The sequence below is a fragment of the Acartia tonsa genome, chromosome 13 (genome assembly GCF_053477335.1).
Source record: "Acartia tonsa isolate MP-2025a chromosome 13, ASM5347733v1, whole genome shotgun sequence".
Taxonomy (NCBI): Eukaryota; Metazoa; Arthropoda; class Copepoda; order Calanoida; family Acartiidae; genus Acartia; species Acartia tonsa.
The window spans coordinates 38,248,458-38,262,826 of record NC_137272.1 but is presented as its reverse complement, the minus strand read 5'-3'; the positions used below and the strand labels follow the sequence as shown (position 1 = coordinate 38,262,826).

The 14,369-nt window shown below is 31.0% G+C and overlaps 1 protein-coding gene across 2 annotated transcripts in view; it reads left to right on the top strand.

Annotated features, from left to right (window-relative positions):
• LOC145303852 (histone-lysine N-methyltransferase SETD7-like) overlaps window positions 1-14,369 on the top strand; it is a 70,990-nt gene that overhangs the window by 21,387 nt on the left and 35,234 nt on the right. For both annotated transcript variants that reach the window (XM_080145504.1, XM_080145503.1), the window contains exons 5-11: window positions 719-821; window positions 1,744-1,826; window positions 2,387-2,410; window positions 4,086-4,157; window positions 4,538-4,574; window positions 12,655-12,708; window positions 13,013-13,065. In XM_080145504.1, coding sequence (XP_080001630.1) covers window positions 719-821; window positions 1,744-1,826; window positions 2,387-2,410; window positions 4,086-4,157; window positions 4,538-4,574; window positions 12,655-12,708; window positions 13,013-13,065 — 426 coding nt within the window. The remainder of the gene's footprint in view (window positions 1-718; window positions 822-1,743; window positions 1,827-2,386; window positions 2,411-4,085; window positions 4,158-4,537; window positions 4,575-12,654; window positions 12,709-13,012; window positions 13,066-14,369) is intronic.

Genomic DNA, 14,369 nt, shown 5'->3' with positions numbered 1-14,369 from the left:
TTTATTAGGAGGATTTTTAAATGGATTGAAAATATATGTAGGAGCGGAAATGATTCGTTTTTGTGTTTATTATTTTAGGTTGGGTTAAATTAGATACTGGTTATACCCGCAGGGTTAGGGCCCCGCAGAGTTAGGAAAAACATCTTTCTTTTTTATAGTTAGTAAAGAAGTAAGGGTGGGGGTGTCCAGTACTCGGTAGGCACTTTGAGAGTAAGCACCGAAACTATGAGCTGTCCTTGTTTAATTCTAACCTATGTAACGACGGACATGGAAGCTTTATGAAGTGTCTAAAAAAATCAGCCATGTGACGTCATAAAAATGAGAAATTATCCATTTATTTTTTTAGGGGTTTATTTCTCACTTCTCCTCTAATCCCTCATTTTTATGACGTCACATGTCTGATTTTTTTTAGACATTTTGTAAATCTTCAAGGACATGACTTGTGTTAATCAGGGATCGGAAGCCTCACGTAAGCCGCGTGTAAGCCTCAGTGAAATCGTGATTTTATCACAATAAAATTCAGCTGGATGTATAAAACGGCTCTTTAGCAGACAATCCGGCCGACAATCCTTCTTTCTGAAATTTTTTTTTCTGCTCACAAGCAGGTTTAAAACTGAGGCTTATGCGCGGCTTACGTGAGGCTTCCAATCCCTGGTGTTAATCTTTAGTAATTACACAAAAACAACAACAACCAAAACAAGGATAATTATATTTCTAGGCGCACAGTTTGTAGACCCAATAATGGATCCCACAGAATATACCCCAGAAAAACTAGAACAATGGCTGGCTCAAATGAAAAAATTCGATCACATCGACATTATGTAAGTCATGGGATGTTTGTTTTTTTGGCGGAGGGTTGCTGTGGCTGCGACTGCAGCTTCTTTACAGCTACATGGCTGCGGTAGCTTATAAAATGTTGTGTAGAAAGTACCAAACTAGGCATTAAAATTATGTGCATATGTGTAATGATATTATTTTTTGTATGCTTATGTTGAAATACATATCTATTCATATTTTTAAACTCTTACAGCTGGACTTTTTAAACTCTTTTCCTTTTAAGAACACTTTTCAAGTGCTAAAAAGATTAATATTAAAAAAAATTTTCCTGTTTACTTTTGAACTCAATACTAATGTATTTTCTCATGTGCATTTGGTAAAGAACCTCATTTTTCACATGCAAGGTTGTTTTAAAAGCCTTGTCTCACCAACTACATTTTAAAAACTCTTGTTGTTATGTTAAATTTCATCGACTAAAATCTTGATGAAAATTTCGTTTTAACAATTCTCGTAAAATTTTTATTTAAGGTGCGCATCACTAACAATAATATTCTTGAAAATTTTTTTGGGTCCAAGATAGGTGTACCTTTTTATTGATACTTCAAGACAAATGTCTTCCAATAAAAAAATTTAAAAATAAAAGTAAATGCTATACATTGGTGTCGATTAGGGTTCTAGATCTCTCCACATACCTTGAAACATACTCCTCGTCTTAATTGTGAATATGCTATACAATTTACATACTTCATAATTTGTAGGGGAGAAAGTCACTCAAAAATTAGCTACGTGACGTCATAAAAATGAGGGAGATGAGATGAGAAGTGGAAGCGAAAACCCCTAAAAAGGAGATGGATAATCACTCATTTTTATAACGTCACGTGGCTGATTTTTTACTGACTTTCTTCCCCTACCTTACTTTTTTTTGTAGAAAAATGTATTCTTTGCCTAATTATTTGCTGTTTTTAGCACAAACGACACAAGTGGACACTACGTGATGCCAAGTCAAATATCCAAAGATGCACCAAGTATCAACCCAACTAAATTACTAGGTAACTCATATAAGGATCATTTTTGTGTTTTGAAAAGTTAAACTTGTTGCTTTTCATAGAGATATAGCGTTTTATACTTCGTTTTATATGATAAGGGCTCGGCAGCTAGAAACAAAAATCTAAAAATTAATATAATGATTTTTTGTACAAAACTGTGGCCCAATTGCGGATTTTATGCAAATGCCAAACATATATTGGTTGATACAAAACTGGTTTGATTTTACTATTCGTAGAAAATTGTCTATAATACAATACAATATGCTTTTTCATTATGGGCTATATCATGTCCTTATCTAGCGGATATTAATCGGTTTCGAAGTGGTGGGGGGGGGGGGGGGGGGAGAAAGTCACTCAAAAATCAGCAAGTGGCGTCATAAAAATGAGGGAGATGAGAGGAGAAGTGAGAAATAAAAGATATGGATATTCTCTCATTTTTATGACTCACATGCTGATTTTTTGAGTGACTTTGTCCCGTACGTTTCGAAGCTATACTGTTAAATATTTTGTTATCTTACTTAAACAAATATTTGTTATCTTATTGATCTTTTTATATTTTTCAGAAAAGTTAGAGTATGAATATAAGGAAAGTATAAGATCAAATGTTATTCTCGAGATTCTGATTAAAACAAGAATAATAACATACATAAAACCAAAAAAGAGAAATTTATTTGTTGTAAAAAACGAAAAATAATATTCTAAATAAAGAAAGAAATAAAAGTCATAGAATAATCTTATTCATAGATATAAAAACCAAACAACCCCTACCCTTTATAGCAGTGTTGCGGATCCTGGGGTATAAATTTATGAAAAATCTACCTTTTATATAAAATAGTCATTTACAAATTTTGAAATATCTGGTAACCTTGTTAAGATCAGCTGATTCACTCCCACACTCTTCTCTCTAACATTGACTTCGAGATTAAAGAATAGATATTTTTTGAAAAATTTGGTGATTTTATTTTTATTGTCAAGGATTCGGATCCGCACTGACCAAATTTGGAGGATCCGGATCCGCATACAATCAATGCGGATCCGCAACACTGCTTTATAGCTGTAATGGGGGTGTCATCTAATCCTAATTGACCCTACCATTACGAGACTGTCACTTCCTTGTCTAATGCAAATTAATAAAACCTAAACTTAAAATAAGATTTATTCAACTTTAGCAAGGTTCAATACATACTTATTATTAAGTGTAGCATAAAAGTAAGGAATCACAACTATACTGGATTTAGTTGATTTACTGTTGAGCAAACAGGTTGTAAAATATAGAGAAGCTACGCATCTGAAAATCTTTCTTTTGATGATTGAACAAGGTACAAATAAATATATCACTTTTTTTTGACAAATATCATATAAAACAAGGATGACAACATCCATAAAAGCAAAGATCTGAAACGGTAAGACAAACAGACATTAACACTTAAATTTTGTCAGAACTGAATAATCGAAGCAAAATTGTAAGTAAATTTTTTGAAAAACGGCTTAATAAAGGCTTATGTTTATGGGCATACTTACATTTTTAGGAATTGATAATAAAGTTGCTTCGTTTTTAATGTTGTACTTTTTTGTTCCAGGAATCAGCATACCAAACATCAGACCAAACGAATAATTAGATCACATAAAAATTTTTTATTAAAAAAGTAAAAAAATCCACTTGTCTAAAATTGACGTATTGATTATACAGTTGCTACGCTTTCTAACTACTACAGGATTCACCATGCAAAATTTGAAATCGATAGGACAATTCTAACATGCCTAAATTAACGAAAAAAGCTATCCGTTCCGGACGTACAGACGGACGGACGGACCGGGAGAGATGCATACAGAGAATAGAAATTAAGGGGAGAACGAGATAATAGTATAGTATTACTGAAAAACTGAAAAACTGACAGACATACCGATATGGTTTAATAAAAAAGCTTCGCCACAAAAATGTTCAATGGTCAATAAATATAAATTTCTATGTAGAGAATATTTGTTAAGCAAAGTAGTAATTTCTGCGTAAAAAACGTAAAATATATTGAGGAAAGAATATCAATTGAAGAATCTATTGATTTTCTCGAAAAAATCGAGTACAAAAAGAACACCAAAATTTTTATTTCAACGGTGATTATAAAACTTTGGTTACCTGTGTGTAATTAGCAGTCTAATGTCCCATCCCTCCACCACACCCCCCAGTCCCCAAAACAATAAGCTTTAACAATTAGAGACAGTTTGACTAAAGAATAGCATTTGATACTTACCCCACCACACAGGGAGGCAGGAACCAACAAAAACAATTTCATGGCAAGGGAACTATGGAGTATGATAATGGCTCTTATGTAACAGGTATATTTTGAATCATCAAGTTTTTCTACATGAAGGACGTACGCCCGTTTATCAAAGTCAGTTCTAAAACTCACTTTGTCCGTAAGTTTGCTTAAATAACATGATTTTCTTAACTGCTATCAAAGATACAAAGCTGAAAGTTTTTGGAATAATCAATTTAGATTTACAACTTGCTATTGAGAAAATTGTGATTTACTTGTCTGTTTTAGGTGATAGGTATCTTTTTAATATAATGGTGGAAACACGTTATAGTATCTAGGGAATATGTATTCGAAAGAGGAGGGTAGAAAAATATCTCGAAACACCTAAGATTAAAAATCTAAAGATAAAATATCAATACCGGAATCTGTATGAATCTTTATAATATAGTTTTTTTTAAGGTGAATGGAGAAACGGAAAGAAAGAGGGTAGATGTAGGTAAAAATTTAAGTAAATTTAAGTATAAACAAGGATGACAACATCCATAAAAGCGAAGCACTGAAACGGTAGGACAAACGGACATTAACACTTATATATTGTCAGAACTAAATATTCAGAATATAAATATATAAGAGTCGAAGCAAAATTCTTAGTAATTTTGTTAAAAAAATGCTTTATACAGGATAATGTTTATGGACATACCTAAATTTTTAGGACTTGATTATAGAGTTGCTTCGCTTATAACATTATACTTTGTTCTCCCAGGAATCAATATACCAAAAATCAGATCAATCGGATGATTTGATCACATAAAAATTTGTTGTTAAAAAAGTAAAAAAAATCAACATGTTTAAAACGGACGTACGGACGGACCGACCCTAATTATAGAAAAGCTTCGCTTTTAATAATGATTTAAGTGTTTATTTTTACAAGCGAAGCTTTTCTATAATTAGGGTCGGTCCGTCCGTCCGTACGTCCGTCGGTCACAAACGGATAGCTTTATCGTTAATTTAGGCATGTTAGAATTGTCCTATCGATTTCAAACTTTGCATGGTGATTCCTTTAGTAGTTAGGTACGATTTAGAAAGCGTAGCAACTCTATAATCATAACAAGAATGTCCGTACGTCCATTTTAAACATTTTTATACTTTTTTAACAACTAATTTTTATGTGATCTAATCATCCGATTGATCTGATTTTTGGTATGTTGATTCCTGGGATAACAAATATAATATTATAAGAAAATCATCTCTATAATTAAGTCCTAAAAATGCAAGTATGTCCATAAACATCATCCTGTATCAAGCAGTTTTTCAACAAACTTACTTACAATTTTGCTTCGATTCTTATACATTTATATTCTGATTATTCAGTTCTGACACTATGTAAGTGTTAATGTCCGTTTGTCCTACCGTTGCTTTGCTTTGCTTTTATGGATGTTGTCATCCTTGTTTATTAGCAAAGCTTACAAAGCCAAAATTGTGTAAAAAATGATCCATGTACCTTAATAAAATAAGGGAGATGAGAGGAGAAGTGGGAAAGAAAACCCCTAAAAAAGAGATGGATAAATTCTCATCTTTATTACGTCCCATGGATCATTTTTGACACAATTTTAACACAGTTTGGGCTTTGTCAGCAAAGCTACACCATGCATAATTCATTTTGTCCGTACATTCTTAGCGCTATAACGTAATTGTGATTTTTTTCATAGTCTGTATCATCAAGCATCTGTATGCAATTTACTTGGTCCGACGGTTTGTCGGTCATGTTCAAATGATTAATTGCATTTTCTCTCTTTTATTTTCTTGGTAGGATAACATTAACTAACTTTGTCTGTTTGTTAGATCATACTTTTTTATGATTTGCTACCTGAGAATGTTATCTTCCTTGTTGAACTTATCATTACATTTTAATTCCAGCTAATTTATTGAAGTACTCGAAAGACACATTTTATATGCTTGATTAAATGTCTTTAACAAGTTTTAATATCTTTATTTCTTACTAGCGGTTACGCCCCTAGAAGCCTCTAGGGGCACTTGAGGAGGGGGGAGTCGAATTTGAGAAGCTACCCTGTTAAGGAGAACCCGATCGGTTCAGCGGTTAGCGAGATCCTTCGGTACAGACAGACACACAGATACACAAACAAACATCCTGTTACTTTAGTGTAAGGATTTTCTATCCATCTATCACTCTATATCTCTCTGTCTATCGCTCTATCCAACTATTCATCTATACTTACTTAAATTCCAAGTATTTGATTGATCTTAAGTACTTCAAAGACAATTTCATCTGCTTGATTAAGTAATCACATGTCCTTAATGTCTTTGTTAAATATATCTTTCTATCAAATTATAGATCTATTAAATTATCTATCTACACAAGCGGCTTCGCCCCTAGCCTCTAGGGGTTTGCCCCAAGAGATGGTAAAAAAAGTGTAAGGTGATATTTGTAAAAAAAAATAACAAGGACCAAGGAAATCTTCCACAAAGGAATCTTCTACATATAAGGACCAAGGATATTTCTTACAAAAAAATATGGGGGGGATTTTTTTTTTTTGTTTTTTGGGGGGTTGGGGGTGTCCCACCCCCCAAGAAAATAGCTTAAAACCACAACAGGACCAATAGGTAGATACCCTGAAGAGTAGAATCCGATTGGTTCAGTGGTTACCGAGATCTTAAGGGACAGACAGACGGACAGACATCGTTCTACTTTGTATTATAGATATAATTAATTAAATTCTAATTAATTGACTGATCTAAAGTACTTCAAAACCGCACTTCATCTGCTTGATGAAGTGAATTACATGTCGTCAGGAATAAGGGATGGGAAACCTAAGAAAATATTAATCCAGGCCTATTATACCAATAGACCTTAAAAACTAGTTACAGGGTTGGTGCAGTAGTTAGAATTGAAAAATATTAACTATAATGAAAATAGATAAATAAGTCCAAAGAAGATAAAGTATAGAAAAAAATTCAGGTAGTTAGCATTAAGTAAAAATAGAACTTTTTATTACACAATGTATAAATGGGGTATTCCTGTCCAGTTTTTTGTTTTTGTTTACTCGTGAATAAATGATGACCTATCGGTCCATCATTTATTCCCTCGGGTAAGAAATATTCATTCCTAAACAAAAAACTAGACAGGAATATCATTCTCATTTAAACAAAAACTCATTTTTATGCTAGTAAAATGTGGTTTAATTTTGGTTTTTAAATTTCATTTATTTCCCTGGTATAATTTTTCTTTCTTTTAGTAATTAATAAAAATTATAAAATCTTCCAAAAAAAATTAAAAATCTTCTAAAATCATACCAGGGATATAAATGAGATACCAGGGAAATAAATGAATATTTACATCCACTATTTAAGGGGTTGTTTATATGGGAATGGTTTTTGTTAAAATTACGGTTTGATGTTTTTTCTCCCAAGTTTTTTATCTTTTACTCTAGTAATTTTAATTTTTCAGAAAGCTATCATTGAGTTTGCCTCAGAGAGATTTTAGGACGTGTTATTTGCATTTTTATTAATGAGTTAAAATTTTATTTGAAAATATTGTTCCTTATTAAAATATAAGATAAATAGATTAATAAATAAGCCCTTGGGTAACATTCTATCAATTGTTCTATGTATGGTTTTATATTACTGGATCTCTACTCTGTAGTATAGTACATAAAGGTGTTTACGAATTCCATACAAAAATTTGAAAATTTGAAATACAACATTTAATTTATAAACTACCAATTGAATATACTTAGCTACGCACTTATAAAATAATCCCTCTATTTTTTTTTCTATAGGTTCCTTTTTTAAATGTGTAAATGTGGGGTGGTTTGATAATTAAGCTATTTAAAATGCGGTTTTTGTATCGGCAGCCACTAATTGCCTATTGGTTGATACAAAACAAGCCAATCCTTATTGGTTTAGAGCGATAGCCAATAGGGAGCAGCCGCCAATTAATTAATATAATTAGGAAACTAGGTAAAAGTTGCAATATCCCTTTTGAAACAATGTAGGGACCTAATTTATGACAAGGTTTCCTATCCCTTATCCCTGCATGTTGTAAATGTCTTTATTAAATCTATCTTACTATAAAATTTAATATCAATAAAAACTATCTATCTATCTATATTTATCTAAATTCCAAGTAATTGATTGATCTAAAGTACTTTCTGCTCGATTAAATATATATTATGTATAATTAAATGTCTTTGTTAAATCTATCTTTTGTATATCAATTAAATTATCTATCTATGTATTTATATATTTCTTTAAATTCAAATTAAATAATTCAGCCAACGTACTTCAAAGACACGTTTCATTTGCTTGATAAAGTAATTAACATATATAATTAAATGTCTTTATTTTATCTAACTTTCTATCTTCTATCTATCTTTCTATCTGTATAAATGTACTTGAAAGTTAATTTCCTCCTTAATTATCAATCTTAAAGTGTTCACGAAGCTGGGAAAAAGTTGATATATGTCACTGATTAATGTTTTTTAAGAGTACTATTTTGAGAATTAAGTCTTAATTACTTCCCATTTTAAAATAAATCAAACTTTAAAAAAACGAATTTATTCCCTTAAAAACATTGATGTATTTTGTGTTTTATTATACATATCTTAAAACCTATCAAAATCGACAAATAACAATCTTTTTGTTAAGGTTTACTTGCAAATTTAGAGTAGAATAAATTCTTTTGTTACATACATGCCAAACTAACCAAAAAGGTTTATAATTTCTTTTTACGGGGAGATTAAACGATTTTTACGGATAATCAAAAAGATATTACCAAATATGGATATAAGGTCAGCTGATTTATAGTTGTCGATTGTAACATAGCATCCTCATCCTATCTCAATAATTACTACTTGCTAAAAAAGCTTCAAACTTCCATAAAAAATTTAAATTTTAAAAATTAAAATTTTTAATGTATAATGTATAAATCGTTTTGGAGGGTGGTGGTATTCTCCTCCAAAATAGTTATAAACATTTCAAGAACTTATGACGAGCTACCCTGTAAAGGAGAACCATACTGGTTCAGCTGTTAGCAAGATCCTTTAGAACAGACAAACATACAGACATCCTGTTACATTATTTTAACAATTTATATTTAGGATGTGTGTATTACTTAAATATAATTTATTAACTTAAACAGAAAGAGGGCTACTTATAGTAGATATTCAAAATAAGCTTTAAAACACAAAATAATTTATAAGTTTTAGGTCATGGAAAGGAAACAAGTTTGCAGGTTTTGTTGTATTTGTATCCTTTCCATGAACCAAAGTTTTTATTATAAGCGTTTTCTAAGATAGGCATTTGTTGAGTATAACCCCTCTCTCTCTCTCTCTCTCTCTCTATCTCTCTCTCTCTCTCTCTCTCTCTCTCTCTCTCTCTCTCTCTCTCTATCTCTCTCTATCTCTCTCTCTCTCTCTCTCTCCCTCTCTCTCTGTTTTTCTTTCTCACACATTCAGATTTTTACCTGGGGTTTAGTTGTTAAATAAATATTATTTAATGTATAAAAAGAAACCAAATATAAATTTATATTTTTCTATAAAAGGGCAGAAAAATAGCTTAAAACCAACAAACGACTTTTTTAATAAAAATAAAATAGCCTAAAACCTTTCCCAAAAACTATAAGAGGCTTCACTGTAAAAGTGAACCATATCGTTTCAGCGGTCCCTTCTCTACAGATAAAAAAAGCTTACAACTTTATAAATTAGGATATTGTTAAATCTTTTCATTTAAAACTACCCTTCTGTACAACCCTTCTGTACGTAATTGTATGCAGGGAGGAAATGGATATTTGGCTTTTTATTACATTAGTTCCCAAAGTTAATGACATTTTGTTAGTTGGCTAATTAACTTTGGGGACTTTCATAGAATTTTAATTGGTTGGTTTATTACTTTGAGTGTCCAAATGTTTAAACCACCAAATATTGTTTACAAAATGGGTAATTTTGTGTATATTTTCATTGAAAATATCCATTAATTTATCGGCCATTGTCTTATGCCTCTGATTCCCTGGTTATTTATGTAGCAAGTGGGTTCGTGGGTGGTGCGTTAAGTGTGTGTGTGTGTGTTATACTACGATAGTGTGTGTGTGCGTGTGTGTGGCAAGATAGGTAAGGTATGTGTGTGTGTGTGCGTGTGTGTGTGTGTGTGTGTGTGTGTGACAAATTACAATAACTTTTCATTGGAACAAAAAAAATAATGTTTGTTTTTATGGAAAAACTTTAATAAAATGATTGAATTTTTTGCTGAAGTATATAGCAAATATAATACATTTTTACTTTTTAAACAATTTAATTCTTAAATATTATTCTTTCTATAGATTTAAACACTTTTTCTATTGTCTTTATACCAGCTCAAGCATACCGAAATTCGGTCAATAATTTTATAAAATAAACCAAACTTTTTCATTACATTTTAAAGAAAGTTCGAAGACAAATATTATTAGAGATGTATTATAAAAATATTTCCTAAGTATTGTTTTTTTTGTTTTTATCTGTGAGCGAAGAAATAGCTTATTATTTCATAATTTAATTCTTGCACAGATTTTAACATTATTTTCATGTGGAAATACTCTTTGCATTTTAAACTGATTTTTTTCTAACTTAGTTGAACTTTTAAGGCATTATACTTTGAAAATTACTTTAAAAATAAGAAAAGGTAAAAGAAAATGCATTTTGAAAAATTAAATTCGCGATCACTTTAAAATGGCAAATGATGTTTGTGTGTTAAATGAAGTGCTGCAGCAATATGACATTACAGGATAAACTAATAACTCAATCCGTAGCTATTTAAAAAGCCCTAGCAAAATGGGGAGAAATGTCACTACTTTTGGCCTACCTTTTCTATTGACGCCAGGAATTACCCTATACCCCATCTCTTTTCTAGAGGGTTTCTTTCCCCCTTCCCTTTCTCTTTCCCTCTATCATCAATAGATTAGGTAGGCCAAAAGCGATGACATCTATCCCCATTTTCTAAGGGCAAAAATACAGCTTCACTCAATCCTAATTAAAATAACGAAAATTACTGTTTGGAGTAGAGTAAAATTAAAGGTTGAAAAGTCTAGAGTATATTTTCTTTTTATAATTCAAGTATAGTGTTTCATAATAGAGACGTTAAAATGATTCAGTTCCATGACATTGAAATTTTTTTTTATTGAAATGCACTGATTTGTCTTATAAATGCCGAAATAAAAATATTATATGACTTTTCTCAATTTTAAAGTATAATTTATGTACATAATTGTACTTTGTAAGTTGTTATGAATTTGAATTAAATCAAATACATTAATGTCTACAGAAATCAGGCCTTTTGGAAAAAGTAAGTTGTCCTTTATAAACAAGGACAACAATGTTTATAAGTAGATAAGCATGTATCATAGATGGACAAACGGACAAAGTAAATTATAGAGCAGATATTGAGTTATCATAAAACAAGGATGACAACATCCATAAAAGCGAAGCACTGAAACGGTAGGACAAACGGACATTAACACTTGTATAGTATCTGAACTAGAAAATCGGAACATAAATGTATAAATGTCGAATCAAAATTGTAAGTAAATTTGTTGAAAAACTGCTTAAAAACAGGATAATGCTTATGGACATACTTACATTTTGGACTTGATTATAGAGTTGCTTTGCTTATAATATTGTTCTTTGTTGTCCCAGGAATCAATATACCAAAAATCAGATCAAACGGATAAATAGAACACTTGAAAATTTGTTGTTAAAAAAGTAAAAAAATCAACATGTTTAACATGGACGTACGGACATTCTGGTAATGATTATAGAGTTGCTACGCTTTCTAAATCGTACCCAACTACTACAGGAATCATCATGAAAAGTTTGAAATCGATAGGACAATTCTAACATACCTAAATTAACGAATAAAAGCTATCTATCTCGGACGGACGGACGGACGGACGTACGGACGGACCGACCCTAATTATAGAAAAGCTTCGCTTTTAAAAAGAAAATAAATAAAGATAATATGAAAAAGGAAAACAAAGACCTAGTAAAAATAAGTATTTTCTCTTTGAAGCATGAACAACAGGCAGTTAAACAAAATGATGTATAAACTAGATGCATATTTGTCACAGGAATTTTCATTGAATATTTTAGATAGCAGCCAAGAAAATACATATTTATCTAAGCGCCACAGACAGACTGACAGACCATGATAATTATAGAGAAGCTTCGTTACCAAAAATTGTATTTAGAGCACAACGAGTTCGTTTAATCTTGTTATTCACATTTTTGGAAGAATAGGCCAATTGAATTATCCCTTTTATTTGTAACTAGTATTTGATTCAAAGCATTGCATTGTATGTATTGAATTAAAGGGCCTTCAAGATAATGAGAACATTTAAATTAAAACAAGGTTTACAACATCCAAAAAGCGACGCTCAACAAAACAAACTCAAAGTGACATTGAAATATAAAATAACATCGGTAAAAATATTTAAGAAACAGATTATTATGTCTTTAAAAATAATGAATTGTCATATGTATCACCATAAATTTTCAACTTTAATCATAAAATGGAAAAAATATATTTTTTAGGATTGAATGCACCCTTGGACTGGTAAGTTACGTAGAAGGATATTTCACACAGGAACGGGTGTCAACATTATTCAACTTTTACGCTTTTTACATATTTAACCAATTAGAAATGTTGTTTTCTGTCTGATTTTCTTAGGCCATGATTAAATGATTTTATCATACGGGTAGCTGCTAAAATTTCATTCCAGGTATGATCCTATAGATACTGATCAACTACAGCAAACTTTAATCGTCTGAAGTGGTCTAAATTTTTATTTATGATACAATGCAATGATAATTTGGTTACGGGTTCAATAAATAGATTGGGATTTACGGATTTTCCCTTTAAAAAAATGTTGACACCTCTGGCTGTGCAGGACAAGATAAATGGAAAAGTTCGTGTCCAGACAGACTCAGGGGAGTGGATAGTTGGTGAGTAATTATCATTTTGTCATAGTAATTCTTGATGCTGTTTTCCATAGACGAGCAAAGAACAAAATGTGTTAGCCAGTTGTCTATAAAAAATATAATAAGATTAATGAGCGGATTTGATGGAACACCTATTTTTGTATCATCTTATGCCAATATCATTAATCTAACAATAAACAATGATAATAACATTCACAGAAGCGAAGCTCAACATATCTAACAATCTGAAACTAACATTAACAGACAAATTCAGAAATCGTTATCGTCATATAAAAGTAACAGGATGTCTATCTGTGTATATTGAAGTATCTTATTGACTGATATGGTTCTCCTTAATATTTTGGTTTCAGGGAAGATTTTTTTTATAAATTGGAGGAGGGTACCTCAAACTTTCTGATAGAAATCACTCATGAAAATAAACCCTTACCACATTGTTTAAAAATTTTACTTTTGGCTTTCATAGCTATAATAACACTGTCCCTAGAGGCCTCCAAGGGTGTAGTCTCTAAGTTTCGAAATGAAATAATAAACATAATGATTTTATCATTTAATGTTGGGTGTCAAAATCAGCTGTAACAAACAACTATATTAATTTAAAAATAAAATATTTGGTAATTTTAGCTAAGTTTTCAAGATAGTAAAAGCGACCTTCTTAGCTGCCAAATATTATGTTAGATTTATTGGTATGTTGGCTAGCTTGTTCCTGTGTCAAAATATGTATAAAAACTTTGAATCGACATTTTATAAACAAACACAGAAAACAAAATAGGAGACAGACAAACAAGTTAGACTTGTGTAATTGATTTACTGCATAAGATATAAATAAAAATCAATTATAAAAAGAAACAAAAGAAAAACCTAAATGATCTTTATAAACAATTTTTAAAAGAATTATAAAAAAGGATTTTATAACCCTTTTTTATTTAAAGTCTAAATTAATGAAAGTTTGATAATTTTTATGAAAAAAAAAACAAGAACCTAGAAGAGTACCCAGACAGAGTTTGGCACCTTAGAAAATTTGAAGATATTATTTTACGTCCATTGTTTAATCCTTATACTAAAGTAACAGGATGTCTCTTTGTGTGTTTGTATCGAAGGATCTCGCTAACCGCTGAACCTATCGGGTTCTCCTTAACAGGGTAGCTTCTCATAGGTCCCGGGAAGGTTTATATCTATTTTGGCGGAGGGTACCACCCACCACCCTCCCATAAGAAATCGCTCCTAGAAAAAAAATTCATCCCCCCAAAAAAAAATTTTTGTAAAAATTTTTTTAATTAAAAATAAAAATACGGGGAAAGGCACCCACC